This window comes from Cetorhinus maximus, chromosome 3 (genome assembly GCF_964194155.1).
Source record: "Cetorhinus maximus chromosome 3, sCetMax3.hap1.1, whole genome shotgun sequence".
NCBI classification, from domain to species: Eukaryota; Metazoa; Chordata; class Chondrichthyes; order Lamniformes; family Cetorhinidae; genus Cetorhinus; species Cetorhinus maximus.
Window position 1 is genome coordinate 183,308,759 of NC_135881.1, and position 25,903 is coordinate 183,334,661.

Sequence of the window (25,903 nt, forward strand, 5' to 3'; positions counted from 1 at the left end):
TAAAAATCAGCACAGGGTGACCAATAAATTGATAGGGAGGGAGAAAAATAATATGAGAGTAAATTAGCAAGCACTATAAAAAATACAATTGTAAAGCTTTTACAAGCATATAAAAAGGAAAAGATTAACAAAAGGAAAAGCAGGTCCCTTAAGAAACTGAGACTAGAGAAATTTCAATCAGAAATAAGACAATGGCAAAGACATTAAACAAATGTTTTGTGTCTGCCTTCACAGTAGAAGACACATGGAACATACAGGAAATGGTGTGGGAAACCAAGAGTCTAATGAGAGAGAGGAGCTTAAAGCATTAATAATAGTAAAGAAAATGCACTGGAAAAATTAATGGAATTAAAAGCCAAAAGAGTCCCTGGAACTAAAGGCCTACAGCCTAGGGTTTTAATAAGGGGAGCTGCAAAAATCGTGAATGCATTCATTGGCTTTCAACTTCCAGAATTTCCTGGATTCCAAAATGGTCTCCATGGATCAGAAGGTGATTACCATAACCCTGCTATTCAAGAAAGGAGAGAGAGAAAACAGAGGACAGGACAATTAGCACAACATCAGTAGGAGGGAAAATGCTAGAATCTATTATTAGGTATGAGGTGCGAGGACACTTGCAAGATTACAATTTGATTAGGCAGACTCAACAGGATTTTATGAAAGAGAAATTGTGTTTGACAAATCTATTAGAGTTTTGGAGGGTGTAACTAGCAAGGTAGATAAGGGGGAACCAGTAGCTGAAGTATATTTGGATTTTCAGAAGATATTCAACAAGATGCCATACAAGAAGTTGTTACACAAGCGATTATGGCTCATTGAATGGGGGATAATATATTTGCATGGATTGGTTAATGGATGGAAAACAGCGCATATGAAGAAACTGGTTATATTTGTGATGGCAGGATCTAACTAGTGGAGTGGCACAATGATTAGTGTTTGGGCCTCAGCTATTTACAATCCATATCAATGACTTAGATGAAAGGACCGAGTGTAATATATTCAAGTTTGCTGACGATACAAAGTTAGGTGGGAAAGGAAGCTGTGAGGAGGAACTCAAAGGGCTGCAAAAGGTTTGAGTGGTTGGGTAAGAAAGTGGCACATCGAGCATAATGTGGGGAAGTGTGAAGTGATACACCTTCACAGGAAGGTTGGACAAGCATAATATTTTTAAAAAGGTGATAGACTGGGAGATGCTGCAATTCAGAGGGATTGGATGTCTTTGTACATGAATCACAGAAGGCTAACATGTAGACACAACAAGCAATTAGGAAAGCAAATGGCATGTTGGTGTTTATTGCAAGGGGCTTGGAATAGAAGGGTATAAGGAAGTTTTGCGGCACCTATCTACAGCTTTGATGAGACCATACCTGGAGTACAGTGTACAGTTTTGGTCTCCTTACCTAGGGAAGGATATACTTTCCTTAGAAAGGTTGCAGTGCAGATTTACTAGACTGATTCCTAGGATGAGAAGGCACCCTATGAGGAGTAATCAAGTAGAATGGCCTTATATTCTCTGTAATTTAGAAGAATGAGCGGTGAACTCATTGAAACATTTGAAATTCTTAGAAAGCTTAGAAGGTTTGATGCAGAGAGGCTGTTTCCCCTGGCTGGACAGTCCAAAGGGATGCTCGTCAATGAGCTTCTTCAAGATTGCGATTGATAGATTTGTGTGCAGTAAAGGAATCAAGGGCTATAGCGATAGAGTGGGAAGGTGGAGTTGAGGTAGAAGTTCAACCACGATCTTATTGAATTGTCAAAGAAGCTTGATGGGCTGTATGGCCTACTCCTGCCCCAATTTCTTAAGCTCTTATGAAGGGAACATTGATTTCACTCACCCTCAGCAACAAGGACATTCTGTTCGGATGTAGAATAAAGTTCCCAATGCTCTGCACCCACTATGTGTTTTAATAGTCTGCTCCACCATTCAGTACAATCCTGGCTGATCTTCCACTTCAACTCCACTCTCCTGCTCCCCATATCCCTTGATTCCCTGACAGGCCAAAAATCTGTCTATATCAGCCTTAAATATATTAAATAATGGAGCATCCACAACCATAAGAGTACAGATGTATAACAAGATGTGGATTTTAAGACAACGGGCAACAGAACCAGCTGGAGATGAGAATTAATTTTGCACAGTGAGTTGTTACGATCTACAAAGCAGTGCCTAAAAGGACAGTAGAAATAGATTCATTAGTAATTTTCAAACATGAATTGGATATATACTTGAAAAGGAAAGATTTACAGAGTTATGAGGGAAGAGCAGAGCAATGCGACTAGATAGCTTTTTCTTTTACAGGCACGCTTGGCTTACTGTTATCTTGTGCTGTAAGATTTTATAATACTAAGGAATTTGTACTCATTTTAACTGTGCAGTTAATATCCACACAAATTAAAACTTTCTTATTAGAAATATTGTTGCAGAGGAAAAGTAGGTGTAACAGGATGATCAAATAGAAAGCTCTGTTTTGTTAGGGACTGACGACACAGCATTTTTTATTGGATGAGTCAAAAGAATTAAAGGCAAATAAAAATGGAGAATTTATGCTTGAAACAGCTTTACTTACTGTACCCTCCACTACAGGAGAGGAGTAATTTCAGTTCAGCAGATAAATATAAATATATAAATAAATAGACATTTCAGTAGATAAATAAAAGAATAGTCGACATTTTGAACTAAGAGCAATAAGTTTGAAATTCAGTCTCAGATAGCCATAAAGCTGTTTGTAAAGTTTGTAGAGTGGTAAATTCATGTTGATACTTTAATGCTGTTGTGATTGAGAGTAAGCAGCAGCTAAAAAAATTCTTTGGTGCGGTGTTGCGGGCACAGAGCATTTTGACTGGCACTAGATATTACAAATTGAGGCATGTGGCCCGGAATTATTAGTTGGAAAATCAATTTTCCAATGTGAGCTTTTGGCAGGCTAGAATGTGCACAAATATTGATCATGGAAATGAATTCCAAAGGTGTTTTCAAGGTGGGTAGTATTGTAGTTGTGATGCATACTGACTAATCAGTAGTGATACACACCGGCCAGTCAGTAGTGATACACACAGACCAGTCAGTAGTATACTTATTGGCTAATCATTCACTTTTAAAATCATTCATGTGTCCTTTTAAAGAACAATTTGGCTGTGAAAATGATCATCATGTCTGACCTGATATATTGTGGAACATATTGGATCATAACTGGGTTGCTGGATGGAGTGGGAAGGTACTGAAGTGAAAGGGGAGTGTGACAGGGGCTTGCAGCATTTTGGATCTCAAGTCACTACATTGGCGATCGTGCATCTTGCAGCAAAGGCCATGGAGATATCTACAAAGGCCTGATCATCATTTCTGTCAAAACATTGCACAATGTCACGACAAAACAAAAGAAAAAATCAAATACTGACAAAGAGCTCTCAAAGCAGTCCAATTAAACTATGAACAGACACATTTCTTTGGAGGAGAACCACATTTGCCATATGTTTTGCCTTATTTGATGAGCAGATTTAAAAAAACTGCAGTGTTAGGGGAATATTTAGGAAATTCCTAAATTGATAGTATTGAGCTCCTGCAAGGAGCATTGTGACTGAGACTGTGCAGCTCCTGAGTTTTTGCTTATAAATCAATTTACTTGTGTTTAAAATCCTTCTGTACCGCTTCCAGCGCTGCCAGTGGTTGAATTGCAGCTACCTCTATGGAATTCCATAACCAGCTGTCTGACAACAGAAGCTCAAAAGGAACAATTGAGACTCAGTTGGCCATAGCACCATAAAGGGTAATAGCACTATAATTCAGTGATAAAGCAGTGAACCATTGTTATTAGGTGAGGAATGAAAGAATACAGAAATGAGCAATGTGAGAAGGGTATTTGCCCTCTTAATTCCATCTCTTCCACAGACTGTATCCTCTTTGATCCATCATGAGTTTTGAATTTACTCTTTGAAATAAAATTTGACCCTCTGGGCTTTATTCAACTTGTCAGTCACCTATTTTCCCTGCCTTAAAGCCACCTTTCATGCAGGTTTCAATGCCTCATCCAGACTTGAAGACAAACGTGAGTAAATTTTGCATATTCTCTGTTAACTGCTGCTCAACATGTGTCTACAGCAGGTAAATGCAGGCAAACAAAATAAACTGGCTCATTTCCAGGTACAATTTTAGGAAGATGGGCAGAAATCAGCAACCATTCTGTTAGTGCCAGTGCTTAAAATTGCTGCACCTAGCAATAACGCACAGAAGAGTCCTATCTGGAACTCATCGAGTCATGTCATGCATCTTCATTATGCAACATACTATAAGGTCCAAAATGAGAAACCAGGATGATTTATTGTGAATTTTGTCTCACATCCTGGATTTTGTTTGTTGGGATGAACAGGTTCAGTGCTGGCTGATGAATGTGAACTGGGCTCAGTTTGGGCATTGCGATTGCCAATTACTGGAGCACAATGATTCTGATGTTCTTTCCTCTCATTTTCTGCCCTCTGACACATAAATAGAAACAAAGGAAAGACAGAATGGAGTAGTGAGAATGTGGAACTTGCTACCACAGCGGGTGGTTGAAGCTTATAGCGTTTAAAAGGGAGAAGGGAACAGACAGTTACTTTGATGGGTTTAAATTATGAAAGGTGGGAGGAGGCTCCAGTGCAGCATAAACGTCAGCATGGATTGGTTGGGCTGAATGGCCTCTTTCTGAGTCATATATCCTATGTAATCCCAAGAAGGTTGCAGCAGGTAAGAGTACCAAGAAATAAACAATGTAGTTGGAAAAATACAAGGATATGGTGGGGCGAGGGAGTAGGGGATGAGAAGAGTTTAAAGTTGAAAAGATTTCTATTCCCAACTCTGCATATGCATAAGTCACACACAACGTTGAACTAAGCCTCCAAGAATAAATCAGTGATTACTGCTGTATTGGGCATGATGTAAATTTTTAATATAGTAACAAAACCACAAACAATGCTATACAGTATAAATAACAATCATTCAGGAGAGAAACTTAGTTGTGGTAAAATAATTTATGAAATATATTATGCTTAATGATACATAGACATTTTAAGACTTGTGACAGTGACATCTTGGGGCTGAAATTCCTCTGTGCACTAACTGGTTAATGCATCGTGTTTAGATTTCTGGATGAGCCATGTTAGGCAGACTTCATTAAAAGTAGTGCAGGGATAAATTTCAACTTTATAATACTGTGGCTATTAAAGAAAAAGCTGCTATTTTTCATGCCCAATTACAATATATAAAGACTTACTTGATTGTTGAATATGGTGACTCTTGGATGGAGTGACTGGATAGATGGAAAGCTGGGTGTGACGAAGCAAGGTGTGTGGGCACTGGCATTTTGTCCTTTTTCAGCAACGATTCTGTGGAAAGTGGGTGGTCGTGACTTCTGGATCTCAGGGTGCTGTCTGAGGGCTGAGGAGGGAGAATATTGTTAGTTATCAAAAACCTTAAATCCAGTATCTGCTCTAAACACCAAGTAGGAAGAATGTGTCATTTCACATGCAATTAAACAATTACAGTTTGATCAGAGAGGTAATGGAGAAATACCAATTTGCATATTTGCATACCGCTGCTTTCTTAATTAATCTTTATCTCCGTTAGCAGCCCGGCTGCAGCTGGCCTCTGTCTGTTTAGATCTGTGTAGCTTTCTCACTCCAGGGAGCTAATTTTGTGTAATTTGCAACAGAGGAAAACTGCATTAGTGCTGAAAAGAGAGCCACAAATTCAGTTTAGTTGTGTGCACAGTGCGACAAAAGTAGATTAATGCCATGCACTGTGTCACAGTGTGTAGTGCTATAAATCCAGTTTAGTGCCACATTTAAAACCATGAAGACAGTTTCACATAAAAATGCTGTAAATGCGTTTTACACAGGCACTATTTGTGCCCAGGGAATTTGAAGGAGGTGACTGAATAGAAGGGGAATAATAAATTATATTCTATCACCACCTTAGTCTGTCCCACTATGGAATCATTAAATTCATGATTTCCACAGTCTAGTCATTGCACTAAGGTACCTGATTTTTATGGAAAGCAAGATATGAAATTGGACTAATGAAATTTGATCTTGTCCATACACTTCTACAAAACTTGCATTGCTCACTCAGTAACAAAAACACACAGGGACATGAATACCATAAACTATACTAATTTTAGCAGATGTTGGGATCAATGACATTGATCCCAGTAGATGCTATGCAATGACCCAACTCACATTAAAAAAGAATCAGAAAGATGAAGTGATGATACAAAAAGATAGAAGGGGGATTTATGACTCATTCTATCCAACAGAAACCAGGCAGAATGGGAGCAGTATATTTACCGTGCAATTCCCACCCGGTAGCTATTTTAACGCTACTGGTTTTATTAATGGCTGTGACTCAAGCAGAAGCCTTACATATTTATGCAAATAGGGGTCCTATCACATTAATAAGACCCCAATGCAATTTTAAAGCATTGAGGTGTCCATTGTGAGAAAGAAGCAGAGGGTAAGGTAAGTGGTCTGGCTTGGATTTTGCTCCCAGCAGTGCAGGAACTGTTTACCTTGTTGACAGGTGTCTACAGGATTTTCATGGACGTGTCACAGAATCACAGAATTCTTATAGCACAGAAGGAGGCCATTCAGCCTGTTGTGTTTGTGCTGGCTCTCTGTAGGAGCAATTTATCTAGTGTCATTTCTGCGCCTTCTCCCTGTAGCCCTGCACATTCTTCCTTTTCGCATAACAATCCAATTTCTTCTTGAATGCCTCGATTGAACCTGCCTCCATCACGTTCTCAGGCAGTGCATTCCAGATCCTAACTACTTGCTGCATGAAAAATTTTTTCCTCATGTTGCCACTGTTTCTTTTGCCAATTATCTTAAATCTCTGCAATCTGTACCCTCCTGTTCTTGATCCTTCCACCAACATTTTTTCCCCTATCAACTCTGTCCAGACATCCTCATGATTTTGAATAACTTTAACAAATCTCCTTTCAACTTTCTCTTCTTCCAGGAAAACAGTCCCAACTTCTCCAGTCTATCTACATAACTTACATTCCCCATCCCTGGAACCATTCTTGTGAATCTTTTCTGCACTCTAATGTTGTCACATCTTCCCTAAAGTGTGGTGCCCAGAACTGGATGCAATATTCCAGTTGAGACCGAACCAGTGTTTTATACAAGTCTAACATAACTTCCTTGCTTTTGTACTCTATGCTCCTATTACTAAAGTTGAGGATGCTGCATGCTTTATTAACTGTGCTCTCAACCCAGCCTACCAACTTCAATGATTTATGTATATATACACCCAGGTCGTCTGCTCCTGCATCCTCTTCAGAATGATATCCTTCATTTTATATTGTCTCCCCATGTTGTTCCAACCAAAATGAATCACTTCACACTGCTCTGCGTTAAGTTTCATCCATCACTTGTCTGTCCATTCCACCAAGTCCTTTTGAAGTTCTACATTATCCTCCTCGCAGTTCACAATCCTTCCAAGTTTTATATCATCTGCAATTTGAAGTTGTGCCTTTTACACCAAGGCCAAGGTCATCAGGAAGAGCAACAGTCCTGATACTGGCCCCTGAGAAACTCGACTACAAACCCTCCTTCAGACCGAAAATCATCCATTAGCCATCTGTTTCCTGTCACTCAGCCAAGTTTGTATCCATGTTGCTACAGTCCCTTTTATTCCATGAGCTGTAACTTTGTCCACAAATCTGTTGTGCAGCACTTTATCAAATGCCTTCTGGAAGTTCATGTACACCACATCAACAGCATTACCCTAAGTCAGTGGATATCTCGTGAGTTATAACCTGGTGTCTTTTTCAGAAGTGTGCCCTCTACAGGAGATCTGTGACATCTGTGAACATCGCCATGAGAAAGGAGCTAATAGCAGCGAAACCACTTCTCTGCCATTTGAGAGGAAGGACTTTTAAGAATCGCCGCAAAAGGACTTTAAATTTTAACTGTTGCATGTATTTGACTGATACAGATTAAACATTGTTATGCAGTTAAGATGGATTGTCGAATGGACAATGTGACAGCATGAGAGAGAATGTTATTTTTACTGTATACAGTAGGTTAATTGTAAGTGAGTTGTTAAAGTATGCAGAATGTTACAAGTTGGTATATTTTGCATAATGGTCATGAAAACTCATCACTGATGATGACTTTTCATTCTTGAGGGCAAGAGGTGAGGTTTGTAAAGTTATGATGCTTTTGGACTGTATCTTCAAATTTAGGGTATATGAAGGACCTCTCCAAAAACTGAGGAAAGTGCCTGGATACGGTCACTCAAAGTTACTACTTGGTGAAATGAGGATATGGAAACCCATTAGAAGCTGGCAGAAACTGTGAACTATTTGCTAAGGGTTATAAGCTTAAAAGCAAAATATTCCTTTCTGTAATTTAAAGTATAAGTTGCCTAAGAAAAAGAAAATATTTAGTCAAGTGTTTTTTTAAGTCATTTGTTACAGTAAAAGTTTTAAAATGTGAAATACTGTCATGTTATTCTTTCAGTTAGTAATGGGAAGTTCGAATCGCTTTTTAAATGTTAGCAGTCTCTATGGAGATTGTATTAGAACTCACTCCTCAATGCACCAGCCCTTGTTCAACTATTTTTAGTCCTGTGTCCTAAGGAGGAGCCAAGTACCTCTGACAATAACTTCTGGATTTCCGTAATTTAACTGAACATGTGTGTACTCCAGAAGTTGCTGTCAGACATCCCCCATTTTAACGGTGAGCACTGACACCTCATTGTTCTTCTCATTGAAAATTCGGAGACATTCTTTACTTTGTTTGGCCAGGAGGACCCTCTGCACACCTTTCAATGCAAATAGAAGGCCATGTTGGCTTTGGGGATATGTAAAATGGGCGATATTGATGCAGTCATCTATTTTACGTTGCTTCATGGAAATGGAAATCGGGAGAGGTGTGTCACAAACAGTTGAATCACTATCGCATCTTTTACACACAATTGCCCAAAGTCAAAATTACGCACAATGTGACAGGATGTAATTGTATGTAAATGACTACATTGGGGTTTACTCATTCTGTTGCATGCAGGTTTTAAATGCAATATAATGAGGTGTAAATCACTGCATGTTAGGGCTTCCTTATGTCACTCTGGACACATTGTGACATGGCAAATAAATCAGTGCGCATTGGCGCTAACATCGATCTAGTTCCATTCCTCTCAGAATTATACCTCACGTATGTACCGTCAAGACATTGCACCTACTATTTTGGGAAAGCCACAAACTCAACAAAATCCTGCTGGAGTTTCTCTGCAGTGGGTGTTTTGGGAAACTATTTAAAGTATGCTGACAATGAAATTCCAGAGAACCTGAACAATCACATCCAGGATAGAATTTGGCACAAAAAATATTTGTTGATGAAATACTCCTCAACACAAGACAAATTTGCATTTTAACTGTGAATTGTCACTTCTAAGCCAACAAACTACCATTCAGTTTTTACTTTCTGCTGGCTTTACATGTTGCTGTTCCTTTTGATTCACGCATCTTTTTCTAATTTATGTTTGGCTTACATTCTTTATTTATTCAGTCTTGATAAATCATCCTGCTATCTCCAGACCCATCTTGTTAACCTATTCCTTTAGTTTTGTCACAACACTCCCTTGCAATATGCTCATAAAAATATTTATTTAATCAGCGTGTGATCAAACTCCATATTAAGCTGTGTTTGTGTGCAAGTCAATAAGTGTTTGGGCCACGTTACAAATTCTCCACCTGTGTAGGGAAAAGAGCATTAGGATAAATTCAGAATCAGAGGTTCCAAACGTTATGTCTTCTGATTCTAAATTTCACATATTACTTGAGACTACTTTGAGCACTGGAGAGCTAGGAAATTGATTTTTCACTGGTCACCAGCAATTGATAGGGACCTCAGTCAACCTCAGTATTTTACCAGGTTTCTCCACTAAACGTCCAGAGCTAGGGCACACCCTCCTGCCAAACTTCAAATGCTAAGGAGTGGGACCCATTTATAGGTAGTGGGTAAAATTCTGACCCAGGTCAACACAGAATGGTACACGGTTTGCTCATCGTAATGTCTTGAATTGAAATTGCATAATATAAAAATTTCCTTATCAGGTACTAATGTCAATGATAATGGGTGTTTAATTTTCTTGTGGTGCACTTTACTTCATCTTCCAACAGAATGACTGAAAATTCACCAGAACATTGTTGGTTTTCAGGTGCTCATGTCAGGAAGACTTTAGATACATTCAGTCTATGCCGCTGCAATGTAATAAAACATTTTCTTTGAATAGCAATTTCACTGAATTCCAACTTGCAAACATACACACACTTACAAGGGTGCATATTTATTGAATATTTTCCCTCAGTCCTACTGGGGCCAATTTTCATTGTCAGACAGTTTTGTGTTAAGAACAGTCTGGCTCTCAAGTGCTGTAGCACTCAGTTATCTCGTGTAACCTCATTTGGTACACAGTCAGGTGGATCTAGAAGTTACACCATTTGTAGGAAGGGAAAATTGTATCCAAGTCAAATTTAAAGGGATGGGCTAATTTAAAAGGGAGTGGGAGGTTGGGGCAGTGGGAGCAGGGGCGGGTGGGTGGGGGGGGCTGGTGGGGGTGGTGGAGGGGTGCAGCCTGGGGGAACACCGAAATTGGAAAGCTTCTGGAGGCCATTAAATCGAAGCTCAACCTACCAACCTTTCACATGGTTGAAGAAGCAAGGAATTACGAAGTTGAATGCGGTGACAAAATAAAAGGGACGCCTATGTTTAGGCATGAGTCCACGGAGCAATGTGGTGCAGCCAAGCATTGAAATTCTTCTTTAATGGCTGTTGAAGTTGAAGTGGTGTTGCACAAGAGGCTCGCAAAGAGGGCTTCCTTTGGTGCAGAGTGCCACTCCAGTGTGGAGGAATTTCTGGCCACAGCTAACCATGATTCCCTTGCAGACAGTGCTGCACGGGAGCAGCAGGTGTCCTTGCAGCAGATGGCACAGCTTGGCTTCTGATCCACAAATTTCCATTGTTATTCCCAGGTAGCTGTCCTAGGGCTGCAGATCTGACCATAGGTGTGACCAAACAGGCAATACCCTTTGGCTCAGTAGTAGCATTCCTGACTGTGTATTTTCTATAATATATTGAAACCATCCAGTTCAGATTAGCTTACATTATATACAATAGACGTAGGGTCACATTTTCCAGCTGCCAGTTTTGGTTCTGTCAGTGCAGTGTGAGAGAGCGTGGCATGTGAAATCAAACAGGAAATCCCTTTTTGGTATCACCCCTGAACTTGTACCCTCTCATTTTACTTGTACAATCAATAGAAAATCCATAGAAAATAGTAGAATGGGTAATTACTCATGCAGTCACCATGAAGCTTTGAGCATAACCTTAACAGAACTGTTCATTGATGAGTATTGCATATGTTTAGTTAATACAAAGGGGTGTCTGCGGCAATGTTCCCTTTAAAAAATTTTTATTGTTCATGGCCAGTTTTTTTTCAATGTGCGGTACTATTAAACATTTTGTACACTGCCAAGCAATATTTAAAATTGAACATGGCTTGTATGGTGCCTTCCAGGCTGCTGTGTGGCTACACATACGCACAGCTTAGTAGGAACATTTATCTGTGGCTTAACCTACATGAATGCTGGGAGAAGGCCAATGAAGATTAGCAATACTAAAAGTCCACCTGTGGCCAAATGGCAGTCCTAACCTTAGTGCTGTCGTCCGCCACTGTTTAGCACACTGCAGTCAAAAGACACTGAGAAAATTCTCCATTTAGGACAACTCTTGGCCTTAATTTCCTTTGGGAGGGGTCGGGGGGAAGGGAAACAAGAGTAGGGACTGTTTCCCAATCCCGAAACACACATCCCCCCACAGAGGGCAAAATAGTCAATCTTTGCAATTTTGACTGGGGCTTCCCCTTTAATTGGCATCGTTTCCTGCCCAGTTAAGGGTGCCAGGTGGGCTCTCGAAGCTGGAAGGCCAATCGAGAGTTGTTGCAGCTTAAGAGTGACATTCAACTGCAGTATAAGAAGCGGGGAGGGTGCTTCAACAAGAATGTGCCCTATCAGCCAGGTTAAAACTTTAATGAAAAAGTAGAAAAAGCTGCCAGGCCATCAATGGTGGGGGGGGGGGGGGGGAGGAAGCCCTCTACAGGGAGACCTTTGGCCGTACCCCCACCCAGATAGTTAGGAAGGGCCTCTAGGCTTACCAGGGGGTAAGGAGAGCTGGCGCCTTTGCCTGATGCTGGGTGCCTGCCTACAGGCCGCTGCCATCAAGTCAGAACATTGGAGTCCACCTGGAAAAGCCTAGGCGACCTCCTTAATCCCTGCTTAACAAGGCTCTCAACAAGCCTAATTGCCTGTCTGCCTTGTGGGAGTGGATGGCCTTCCGGTCCCCGACCCTGGGTCAGCCAAAATCGCTGACATCAGGAAAGGGGTCAGGAACCCGGCACATTGGGCAGCCTAAATTTTTGGGCTTCTTTGCCCGACATTGAGGGGGCCCAAAAATTCAGCACTTGGTGTTTTTAACAGCACAGGTGATGCTACATTTACTTTGCGGGTTTGTTTCTGGTGTGCTCATGCCATTGAAGCCTGGAATGGCGCCTGGAATGGCACATGAGTTGCCCAAAGTTTTGGGAAAATCCCTCTTGCTAATAAAGAGTAACTCAAATAGGAAAGAAAGAGGAATAAAGTTGCATTCAAATAGAACCTTTCGTGACCTTAGAACGTACCAAAGCCTTTTAAAGCCAATGAAATGCTTTTCAACTTTTGTCACCGTTGTAGTGTTGGAAACGATTTGCACACAGCTTGGTCCCACAAAAAACAATGAGATAAATGACCATATAATCTGCTTCAGTGATGATCGTTAAGTTATAAATATTGGTCAGGACAGTGGGAAGAACTCCATTGCTCTCCTTTGAAATATAGGGTCTTTTACATATATTCGGTTTAACATATCATTTGAAAGACAGTATCTCTGGCAGCATAGTACTCCCTCAGTATTGCACCAAACTATTCAGCCTAAATTTTGTGCTGAAATCTCAGGAATAGGACTTAAATCCACGGCCTTCTGAATCAGGGTGTAAGAGTAAATAAGTATTATATAATCTACACAGATATCCTTATCCTTCGAGCAACATGCTACAATTTTTTTAGAAAATCTTCAAGATCGCCCAGAGGTCCAGGAAACCAAGAGTCTCACAAACATAAATGCCACAAGCACCTGTCAAAGCCACATTCCCAACAAGGATAACTACATTTAATATCCAACCAAATTTTTTTTTGAGTCTGAGTGCAGTTTATGATTTATGCTGAGTGTAGTATTTATGATTTGTGTCTGCATTCATTTTTTGGCAGTAAAGTGGGCTTTGTGCTTCTTCAGCGTTGACATCTCCAGGGCTTTTGTGTAAAATCTAGTTGAAGAATCCCATTCCACATCTTTAGGAAATTAGGAGCGGATGTGGCATTATCTGTTTGAATTTTTTTTAAAGCCTTGACATTCATGTGTGGCTCACCTTTCAATCCCATTGACGTGGATTTCCAGTCCTTTTGTATCACTGGAGCGCCAACTCTCAAGTGACTAAAGAAAGGGAACTTTGAACTGCAGGAAGTAAGATCTTTGACCCTAATTAACCTCAATTTCTGCTGGTGTTGGTTAAAAATGCTGTGTATTACATCAAAATCCAGTGTCCCAGGAATATACCTTCATATGCAATTGTTTTTATATTAATTAGTTGGCCTGCCTATGATTATAATGGGCGAGTTTTTCCATACTGGCCATTATCTAATTATCTCAACAGAAGTGTTGGCTTAATTCCCAGCATACAGTGTTCTTTGACACTGTTGGCCAGTGTCAAGGACATGGATATTTAAACACTTTATTTATATGACAGGGAACCAAATTCAATAATTTCTTATCAGCTAGGAGATTCTGTTTGCTTGGGGCTAGGTTACTACGAGGTACCAGCGATTAAATAGAAGTATATAGGGCCGGGTTTTCCCCTCATCGGGCCAGCCTGGGAATGGCCGCGAGACTGACTGCCACCCATGATCGGGCTCCAACCGCGATTTCACGCTGGCTGGCCAATTCTCGGCCAGGCAGCATGAAAGGCGTGCTAAGAGCCTCAGCGCTGCCGGGGTGGGGGCTCTGAAGGCACAAAGCTGCCTCAGGGAGCTGAAGGATTTTAAATTTAAAAATAAACTTTTTACAAATGATATAAACATGTCCCCACATGTGATTCAGTCACATGAAGAGGGACATGTAATAAAGGATCTTAAACATTTTTAATTGTTTTCTCAGTAACCGTTGGAAACCTCATCTCGCCCGTGGATGAGGTTTTGTGAAAAATACAAAGGCCGCCTGGCCTAGCCGTCCGCCCGCCAACCAAACAGTCGAGTGGGCAGCGAAAAATGCAACTTAATTAATTGTTTAGGTGCCTTAATAAGCTTCTTAATTGTCGGCGGGCGCACTGCCACCTCTCACGCGCGCCGGCCGGCCGAAAGATCACGAGAGTACACAATGACATCGGGACGCTCAGCCGACATCATCGCGCACTATTTCACTCCCAATCGGTCGGGCGCGTGCCCGCCTGCGGGATGAAAAATTCTGCCCATAAGAATTACAAACTACAGACGGTACAAAAATAAGCCATTTGGCTCAACAAGTCTGTGTTGGTGTTTATATTCTATCAGAGTCTCCTCCCATTCAATTTACCTCGTTTCACCTTTCAGGTGATCTTTCTAATCCCTTGTGCCTCATGTACTCACGTAGTTTCCCTCTGAACACATCTAAGCTATTTGCCTCCACAATTTCCTGTGGGATTTTCACATTCTAATCACTCTGAGCAAAAACATTTCTCCTTATTTCCCTCTTGGACTTGTTAGTAACTACCTTATGTTTATGGGCCCTAGTTTTGGATTCTCGAATAAGCGGAGACACAGGGGGAAAAACTGGATAAGGCCCATTTTCATGCACAGGGATCGCGATACACAATAATCCCGTGTCCAGTCCCTGTGAGGCAAGCAGCATCTAAACCTTATGCTTTCTCCTCATTTGAATGAACTCAGCATACAACCCAGCATGGAACACGCTGCTGACTGGTTGCACACTCAACAGGGGGCCGAGCAGTGTACGTGTGGCTAGCATGAAGTACAACAAGCTTGGGTCTCTTAAAGGTGCAGTTGCTGCAGTCCAAAGTGGAGTCCACAAGACCCAGAGCTGCTCGAAGTTGTGCAGCAAGGCCACCTGCAGTCTCCCTGTGAAAGCCAACAGCCTTTCACCAGCATTGCTGCAGCCAATTGGGTAATACTGCAAAGGTACATTAGGACAGAAAAGGCACCTGCAAGACAGGCACAAAGGGTGAACAGTTCAGTTTTGTCTCTACTATTGGAAATGGTTTTGGATAAAGTTGTTATGGTGTGTTTGATATGTTTTTTTTTTAGTTGATGACTTTCATTTAAAGATTTTGGCCAGGACAACACCGTGATGGTATATAGCAGATAGATTGAAAGGAGGCTTATAGTGGACCAACTTTGGTGCTGGGATGACATCTCAGGGGAAGCAAAGTCAGAGCATCTGTTTGTGGACATCTTGTCCAGAGTGAAATGATCCCAAGATGCCTCCTTCCTTCCTCTTCCTCTTTTTCCTTTTCCACTTCCTCCTCCTGCGATGGCCTCGAAACATCTGGCGACAAAGGCTGCACCCTCATGTTAGCAAGGTTATGGAGGATGCAGCAGACCACTCTGAACTTGGAGCCACACTCTGGTGAGTATGGAGGACGGCCCTGGCAGCAGGACTGTTGCTTCAGTGTGTTGACCAGGCTGCATAGTTCTCATTCTTGACGAACTGTCCCATGGGGGGTGGGGTATCACTTGTTACTCAGCAGCGAGCCTCTGGTTCTTTATGGTGGCCCAAAGGAGGAGGATATGGCTGACTGGATCAGGGCAAATGTGTCATGAATGCTGTCAGGATCGTGGACATTCACCAAGAAGATCTTCTGGTCATGATTACACACCAACCGGGCATTAATAGAGTAAGGGCCCTTGTAGTTATGGAACATCTTCCCGCTAACATGTGGGGCCCACAGAGCCATGTGAATGCAGTCAATTGTGTCCTGCACCATTAGGAATCCCAACAGCCTGGAAAATCCACCTGCTCTCTCCTCCTACTTCTCACTGGTTAGTGAGAAGATGATTAAAATCTCTTCTCCTTCTATACATGTCCTCCGTCACCTCTCTCATACAATGATGAATGGCAAATTGCAAGATTTTGCTAATGTCACTTGTTCCTGCCTGCAAGAATCCACTGGAGTAAGAATTGAGAATGATGGCGACCTTGATGGCCACGAGCAGTACTGTTGTGGCTCTGCTGTGAGACTGCAGGTACAGTGAACCATTTCCTTGGTGAAACTCAGGTACCACGAAAGTGGATGTAGGAGAAGTACTCCTTAAAGACCCTTGGTGAATAGAGATTTTTATTGAGAATCTTCCTCCTCATTCTGTTTCTCCCCTCGGCTGCCTATGCTCCATTTCCAAAGCATATTGCAGCCCACAAGGGACTGCAACTATAGCCCCTATCAATTACTAAAGCAGCCTTTCTCTTGACAGGCTCATCAATTCTTCTGACTTCCAGCACCACTCCCTTCCAAATCCAGAGTTTGCAAAACTCCTCCAATATTACAGAACACTACTTCCACTAACTCTGCACTAGCAAAAGTAAGTCAAAAGCACCTTACCTGGAAGGTGGATGGTTAACCCTTTCAATAACATTATTGCAGGGTGCCTCGTGTCTAAGTTCAGCCGGGAATGACTAAGAAAGTGCGTTAGCTGGACCTGCATGGCCTAAAATGTCAGGTTGCATACCAAATTTGCATTATAGGCTATTTGACATCGCAATCTATCCACTCTGCATAGTTCCAGGGCAAGCACAGCACATCTGCATTAGACCCCTGTCAGGAAGCATTTCAACTGCCAATTTTGAGTTCAGGAACACCAGCATCAGCGGCAATACAGAGTCCAATTTCATGGCCATTATCTCCACATCTACCATTACTTTGGAAAACTCTATCAGTTCTCCTTCTAAACCTTCTCTTTTCTAAAAAAAAAGACAACCTGATCAACCTCTCCCAATAGCTACAATTTCTCAGCTCTTGTACAATCATTCATTTTTTGTACTTTCTCCAGTGTTTCAATATCATTTTTATTGGATAGAAACCAGAACTTTGCACAGCACTATACATGCAGCCTGACCAGGGTCCTGCATAAGTTCAACATAATGTCATTGCTTTTGAATTCTACACCCGCAGAAATAAATCCCAGTGCTTTGTTAGCATTTTTAATTGCTTTCCTGACCTGTGATAATGCTTCTAATGATAACTTCATCTCTATCCCTAGATCCCTTTGCCCTTCTACCCGCTTCACTTACTTATTTTCTAAGGTATAGGTGATTTCTCTGTTTATCCTAACAAAGTGCATCACTTCACAATTATCTATGTTAAAGTTAATATACTACTCAAGTATACAAGTTCTCTAATGCCTTCTTCTATTATATTATATTCGTCCTCACTATTAGCAATACCACCCCCACCCCCCCACCCCGCCCCATATGGTATCATCTGCAAGTTATGATACTGAGATACTTGTTCCAAAGTTCAGATCATTAATGAAAATTATGAATAACATTGGTACCAACACTGATCCTTGTGGAACACCACTTCCTATCTTTCTCCAATCTGAATGACTACCTCTGCTCACTGCTTGACTTTTTTTTAGCCAATTGTCTATCCATTCAGCTTCCTGAATGTACATACCCTAATCTTTGTCCTCAGTCTTCTGTTTGTTATCTTATCAAAGTCCTTTTGAAAGGCCTTTGAGGTCGACCTAATTTGAAAAGTCAGTACAACTAATATTTTAACAGTGAATTCACTTGAATAATCAAAGGAACATCTGTCCCCAGCAACAACGAGAATGCAAGTGGAAGGTTAGTAGAGCTGCCATTTTTGCAATGGGCTTAGAACTCTAAAAGTAAAGTTATGGGATAGTTGCAGACAAAATTACAAAATTCACAAATAGCACCTGCCAAATTTCTATGCAAAGCTTCCCTCCCGAGTGAGATGCATCATCGGGGAAAGGGGAATGTGTTTATCTGACAGAATACAATCTCACTGTGCATTACAGCAGATGGAAGCACATGGGTCTCCAGAGACCTGAGAGAGGTGAGATTATGTCCAGGTTTGCTATGGAATGCTGCATACAGCAAATACCTATTTTCTGCAGCCTTACTGCCCACGTGCAAGAAGAAACATGTTGGAGTGAAAGATGACAGCGCAAGACTCACTGAGGAGGTTTTCAAGGCATTTTGAATAGAAAGGATGCCAGGCAATGCAGGAAAGCAGAGTAAGCACACAATGAAGTTGAAGAGCCCTGGGGGAACTTGGAAGATTGGGAAACCAGAGGACAAGAGAACAAAAGATGACTGGGAACTTTGTGGATGAGGCATCATTGGACAAAGCATTCGGCATTTATGGCTTCTGGGTATTCAATCAAGAAAAACGAAAGCTGTCAAAAAATTACAGGATACTTGACCTGTGTTATAAGCAGCCCGGCCTGAAGGATGAATATCATGCCTACAATTTCTTGCCACTTGGTTTTGTGTTATTACTCTTAAAAGTTTTTAGAAATGTGAACACACTGGAGAAAGAAAATAAAACAGCCATCGAGTCCTAGTGATAATCAATTAGCTGACCTGGGAAAGGGTAGAGATTTCCCCAGTTAGCTGCCCTAGTTAATGGTAGCTGGCTGTAACTTACAGCAGCCCACTGGAGAAAATCAGGGGGTGTCCCTGGTTACCTGGAATAATTAGTGCTGGCTTGTTATTGAATCAGCTGGCACTTCACTGGGGAAGGAGACTGGTTCCCCTAATTAGGTGCCTTTTCATGAAGCATTTGCACAACCACCAAATTGTGGTTTCTCATAATTAATTAATGCTTTGCTGTCAGACAGCTATTTCAATTGAAAAACTTAGGTGGAGGACTAAGGCCCATCGTGCAGGATAACACTAGCATTAAAAAGACTTGGAAGAATGGAGCAGTGACTAGGTGTTGCCAAGCCTCAGTCCTAACAGTGTGTGAATTGTAGGAGGAACGAAAGGCTGAGGGGAGAAAGAATGCGTCTAATTTTGACACAGGATACAAGACAGATACAAGAAGGAGAAGAGGAAAGATCACAGCAATAATGACAATAGCAGTATTGTAAAATAGGGAAAGAGAGAGAGACAAAACAAGTTGTATTGGAAAGAAAGAGGTTGGAATCTAGAGGCATCACCAGAAAACAACAAGCTTTTAATTCATTGACTCAAGCATTTTGCTGCTTCTGGTATAGTCTTCATTTACCCATTTTGTCTGTTCACTTATTTAGTCCTATGTCAACTTTGTGCCCAGCATCTATCCCAGCAAGATGTATTGAGTGATAGAATTTTTAAATTTAATCTGACATTTTTTCCTTAGACTAAGCAAGATAGTGATTCATTTAATATTTAGATTCAGATTTTCAATTCTGCTTACTGCATTCACTAATTCGCTTCAGTGTATTCAATCAACAGTTCATTCGATGATTTAAGCGTACACATGGTAAAGTCAGATGATACTGCAACATAAAAAGAGTGGCTTTGTTTGGTTAGGCTTGGTATCGTGGTTATCCCTTTAATAGGGGCTGGAAACCCAGTGGAAATCCAGAGGCCTGTCAGGCCGAAGCAAAAAGTAAATCGCGGAGGTTCTCCTTTCATCCAATGCTGGCAGTTCCAGAATGGAATAGGAATTGGTTGTCATTTTATTCCTGCTCTGTGGGACTGTATCACTGGGCCGAGCAGAAACATGTACCACTGGGCCGAACAGAAACGCGTACTCTGGGCCGAGCAGAAACACGTACACTGGGCTGAGCAGAAATGCGTACACTGGGCCGAGCAGAAACATGTACCACTGGGCCGAACAGAAATGTGTACACTGGGCCGAGCAGAAACACGTACACTGGGCTGAGCAGAAACACGTACCACTGGGCCGAACAGAAACGCGCACTACTGGGCCGAGCAGAAACATGTACCACTGGGCCGAACAGAAATGCGCACCACTGGGCCGAGCAGAAACGTGTACCACGGGATCGAGCAGAACCGCGTACCACGGGACCGAGCAGAAACGTGTATCACCGGGATGAGCAAAAACACGTACCACCGGGCCGAGCAAAAACACGTACCACCGGGCCGAGCAAAAACACGTACCACCGGGCCGAGCAAAAACACGTACCACCGGGCCGGGCAAAAACACGCACCACTGGGCCAAGCAAAAACACGTACCACCGGGCCGAGCAAAAACACGTACCACCGGGCCGAGCAGAAACATAGCTGGTGAGATTCCCAGAAACATCCCACAAATATGTACCCAAGCTGTTGTCTGGATGTAGAGATATGGGCAGAAAAAAAGGTCACACTTACAGAAGGAGTGGAATTTCTAGATTTATGTACATGAAAGTTGAATTAAAAGGCTGAGATTCAAAGATTTTGATGGCAAGATCAGTTTTTATCAATCCACCAACCAGGGATGTATGATGAAAATTAATAGGAAACAACTTTAATTCCTATCCACAAAGGAACAATAGATCATATCGTTGTTAGATTATGTGCTTTTCATTGTTTAACAAATATGCTTATTATATTCAGCTTAAAATAAGTTTTTATGTAATGCTCCTGTCATTTATGAAAACTGGAAGATCTTGTGAAGACATAGGATAAGTTCCAGTTCGTTCATTGTTCTTTTTCTTCAAGACATCCTCAGTCCATGGCTGGAATTTTACGGCCCCAAGGCAGTGGGAACGGGGCTGGAAAATGTGGCGAGCCGTTTAAACCTGCACTGACTTCGGCGAGACCAAGAAGATCCTGCTGATGGGAGGGGCCATAAAATTCCACACCATGTCTCAATGTTATCCACCCTTCCAGTTTTTCTTCTTTCTCTTCTGTTTTGACCCTCAATTTCTCCTTCATTTGTTGACAGGATAAAGCTGTTGGGTCTTTATTTCCAATTATATTATCTGGCTATGTTTCTATCTCTAACTGCACTTAGCAGCCTTTTTGACTCCTGAACTTCTCCTCTTGATCTAATCCACTCATTTGTCTTCCTGTCCATCCAGCTGATTCTGAGCATCCTCTGCCATACCTAAATTTCAAAAGCTCTTAACCTCCTCCAATACTCTTTTTTCAGAATGCATCTCTGGCATCCATAAGGTGCAACACTCCACTCTAGTAACCACACTAGGCATTTTTTCAGCTTCACGCTAATGCTTTTGGACTTCCAGAAGCTACTTAAATCACGGGTTACTCCTCTTGCTGTAACTAATCTAACTTAGATTTTGTTATTGAATGGTAACTTTGGTATTTATCATCAATACTTGAATTTGTCCCCTGCCTCTCTCTCAGTGTTTCCAATCTTGACTTTTCCATTGCCATGTAGAGGCACAACATTGGTCTTTGTCTCATTTTTGATCAGTCTAAAAGACTCACTGTGCCTTTTGGCTAGGCCCGCCATAGCCCCGAGCTCTCCCCTTGTTCTGGCTATGAGGGTGGTGTCATCTGCATATCTGAGATTCCATATGCTACAATCTCCTATGATGCAGCCACATCTCTCTGGTAACTCTTCCCACACCATCCTCATTATCTCCTCTCCCACAGCGTTAAACAGCATGGGTGACAGAAGACACCCCTGCCTGGCTCCATTCTCAAACTGGAATTGAATTGTATGCCCATCGCCAACACTGGCAAATCCTGAGGGATTTCTGTATTGCTTTTGTATTAGCCATGCAAGATGTTTGGGTACACCAAAGTCTATAAGTGTCTCCCATAGAACAACATGCTGGACAGTGTCAAAAGTGTTGGCATAATTTATGAACATGAACCAAAGCTGAGCTTCCTGCTTATTTTCACCTTTCTCCATGAGATTTCTGAGCACAAGCATAGTGTCAGTTGTACCCTTTCCAGGAATGAAGCCAAACTGCTTCTCTGCAACTTCTCTGTTCACACAGGGGGTGACTCTCTGCCCGATGACGTCAAGTAATGCTTTAGATGCATGACTGATGAGACTAAACGGTTGATGTTTTGGAAAGTCCTGTGTGCCTGCTATCTTACAAATGACAGTAGGTTAAAAATTATTACCAGGCACAGTTTACTTTCATTTTCCTTATCTTGTGGTCAATTAACAGATAATTACTTTGATGAGGAAAATTTGCAAGTCAATAGGTGCTTAGAAATTTTTTAGACCATAACTATTCTTTTTACATGCTTTTAACATTTTGAAATGTGATCTATGAATTATAGTATACATGGATCAGAGATATATATATATATAGGCTTGACTTAACTATAGAACTAACAATGAAGCTAACAGTACTTACTGTTATATATAAGGAAATTGGACAATGTAGATGTGAAATTAAACGCAAAAACATGGAGGTTGCTATTCAAGATGCATTGCTTTTCCATAGGTTGTGCAAAAACAGTGTCTGACTGTCACGCTACCCAGGTAAATGTATTAAACAAAATGAATTTCCGGTATAGTAGTTACATGGCACTCAAGAAGATCAGTATCATCCAGGACTATGCAGCCTGATTGACTGGTACCCTATCTGCCACCTTAAACATTCACTCCCTCCACCACAATTGTCAAATGGCTATACTATGTACCATCTACAGAATGTACTGCAATATCTTGCCAAGGCTTTTTCAGCAGCATTTCCCAAACCCGTGACTTCTACCGCCTGGACTGTCAAGGGCAGCAGGTGCAGGGGAACACAACCACTTCCAAATTTCCCTCCAATTGACACACTATACCAACTTGGAAATATATTACTGTTCCCTCTTTGTTGCTGAGTCAAAACCCTGGAATTCCCTTCCTAACAGGATGGTGGAAGCGCCTTCTGCAGCTGTTCAAGAAGGCAGCTCACCACCATCTTCTCAAGAGTAATTAGCCATGGGCAATAAATGCTGGCATTGCCAGTACTGCCCACATCCTGCGAATGAATAAATAAAAAAGATAGTTTCAGGCTAAACTCACTACAGAAAGTTAGGGCTTGCCCATTTCAGTCAAAGTACCCTTTTTAACAGTGTGATAAGTCTTAATTATTGACAAGCAACTTCCTTGGCACTAAAAATGTAACTTTTACAAGTGTAGAGTCCAATTTTTCTGCTATACAGCGTGGGTGCACGGCTGCAGAGCAGCATAAAAGTACCACAAAGACCTTGTTCTGTGATAAATAATACGGTTGTGCTGCCACACAAAAAAATTTAAAGGGAAATTTAAAGATTTTTAATAGACATTATATCAAATGTGATTTACTTAGCTTAGGGTCAACATAAACTCTCCAGTGGGATTAAAATTGGAGATTTTCTTTTAGTAAATGTGCATACTCCTGAATACCTTGCTCCCGACAGTTAGAATTGTCAGTGCTGCCACTTGTATCTGACAGGTATTCCACTGGGAAAAATTAGAATTCCCTAGATTAGTTGAGACCATAAGTTATAATCCATAGACAGCACATGATGTGGCCAAAGTTCACCCTCTTACTGATTGTGTTTCCAGCTATGAATTTCAAGTGAGAACCAGAGTCTTTGAAATTCTCTAGTGGTCCCTGTTGCTGAGTAATCATACCATGGTTAGTGGAATTTTAGACCCATCTAGGAAACAAAAGGTTGTACCTTCAGTTTCCAGTTAATCCATCCCTTAAAAGCTAGCACACAGCAAGTACACAAGTAATACTCAATATTAGAAAAATTATGTCAAAGGGACCATTAATGCTTTTTGGAACAAACTGTAAAGCAATAACAGTTAACTAACTGCTTTGCCAAATACCTTTGTTTTCAGTTGCCACTTCAATTTCAGTCCCAGGTCTGACCTGTCAGCCCTTGCCCTTCCATTCGCTTCCAATGAATCTCAATGAAGACTTGAGGAAGAGGACATTTTATTAGTAACTCCACAGTCTTCTGGCCTTCATATTGACTTTAATAACTTCAGACATCAACTTAAGCCACTTTGCCAGCTTTTCCTGTTTCCACTTCAAACCTGTCTCACCCTCACTGCCTTGGCTATTCACATATTCTCGGCATTTCTTAAATATCTTAAACTTGTTATGCTTATCCCATCTTAATATTACTTCAGTCAATTAATCCATATCCCATTTTCCATTTAGGCACTTTTAAGCCTATTTGCATCCTCTTTCATATGTATGTGTTTTTTCCCTTTTCCCTCTCCTTTATTCTCTTCCTAGGAAGGTACAGGAGAATAGGACTTAGGAGCAGGATTAGACCATTCAGTCCCTTGAGTCTGCTCTGCCATTTAATAAGATCAAGGATGATCTGATTGTGGTCTCAACTCCAATTTTCCATCTGCATCCCATAACCCTTAACTCCCTTGTCTATCAAAAATCTGTCTAACTCTGTCTAGATAAATTCAATGACCCAGCTCCACTGCTCTCTGGGGAAGAGAACTCCACATACTAACGACCCTCTGAGAGAAAAAAAATTTCTCCTCATCCTTGCCTTAAAAAGTAGACCTCTTATTTTTAAACTGCATCCCCTAGTTCTAGTCTCTCCCACAAGTAGAAACATTCTCCTGGTACCTACCCTGTTAAGGCCCCTCAGGATCTTATATGTTTCAATAAGATCACCTCTCATTCTTCTAACTCCAATAGGCCCAACCTGTCCAACCTTTCTTCATAAGATATGCCCCTCAACCCAGGAATGCATCGAGTAAACCTTCTCGGAATGCTTCTAAAGCAATTATATCTTTTCTCAAATAAGGAGACCAAACTGTACACAGAACTCCAGATGTGGTCTCACCAAGGCCCTGAACAACTGCAGAAAAATTTCCCTTTTATATTCCATTCCTCTTGCAATAAACAACAACATTCCATTTGCCTTCCTAATCACTTGTTGTACCTGCATACTAACTTTTTGTGTTTCATGCACCAGGACACCCAGATCCCTCTGTACCACCAAGTTGTGCAATCTCCCTCCATTTAAATAATATACTGCATTTCTATTCTTTCTGCCAAAGTGGACAAGTTCACATTTTCCCACATTATACTCCATCTGCCACACTTTTGCCCACTCACTTAACCTATCTATGTCTCTCTACAGACTCTATCTCCTCTTGACAACTTACTTTCCCACCTTTAAAATGTTAAAATTTCCTTTTAAAATGTTGTTCAATTGCCATTTTTTCTAGTTCTGCTGAAAGGGTTATATTAGAAACTTTACCTTCTCTGTTCTCCCACAGAAATTGACTGACCTGCTGCCTGCAATATTTTTTGAAGTTTTTCTGATTTCCTGGATCAGCAGTTTAATTTTTGCATTCTATGCGATATAGTGACAATAAGTAGGTTAAATTTCCTGGTCCTGGGACGTGTGCTATAGCACTAATGCATTGATTGCATACATACCAACTAGAAACAGCCAACAGCAGTGGATCTTCCAGGGTCGCCTCTCATTCAGATGGCCGAGAGGAGAACAAAGTTTGAACTGAATGGGAAATCTCACTTGGTGCTATTAATAGCTTTTAAAATATATTATCATAGTTAAATGAGACTCTTGCATCGCTTATAGGAGAGCACGTTAGGCCAGCTAGAAAATAACATGACGAGCTAATGGGCCAGGATCAAGATAAAGAGGACCCTACCCAATTCACTGGTCTTCACACATGCCTTTTTTGCTGATAGGACTAATCACATTTCAGTATGTCCTTGTGCTTTTTATGGTTAATTGTAGAGAGTTACTGATATGTGAGGAAATAAAACAGGCAAGGAAAGAACTCAATTCAAACAAGTGGAAGGAAAAAAGATTTAAGCTATTTTACAATAACAGACCAAGAAAGTTTTACGTGACAGCTTTG

General features: G+C 41.2%; 1 protein-coding gene and 1 long non-coding RNA gene across 4 annotated transcripts in view; one reads left to right on the forward strand and one right to left on the reverse strand.

Moving 5' to 3' along the window:
- LOC144679086 (uncharacterized) overlaps positions 1-8,395 on the forward strand; it is a 38,149-nt gene extending 29,754 nt beyond the window's left edge. The window contains exon 5 of the long non-coding RNA XR_013576241.1: positions 7,807-8,395. This is a non-coding gene — a long non-coding RNA (uncharacterized LOC144679086). The remainder of the gene's footprint in view (positions 1-7,806) is intronic.
- Positions 1-25,903, reverse strand: part of LOC144679083 (genetic suppressor element 1-like) — a 330,347-nt gene that overhangs the window by 69,763 nt on the left and 234,681 nt on the right. For all 3 annotated transcript variants that reach the window (XM_078539365.1, XM_078539364.1, XM_078539366.1), the window contains one exon: positions 5,247-5,410. In XM_078539365.1, the coding sequence (XP_078395491.1) occupies positions 5,247-5,410 (164 nt within the window). The remainder of the gene's footprint in view (positions 1-5,246; positions 5,411-25,903) is intronic.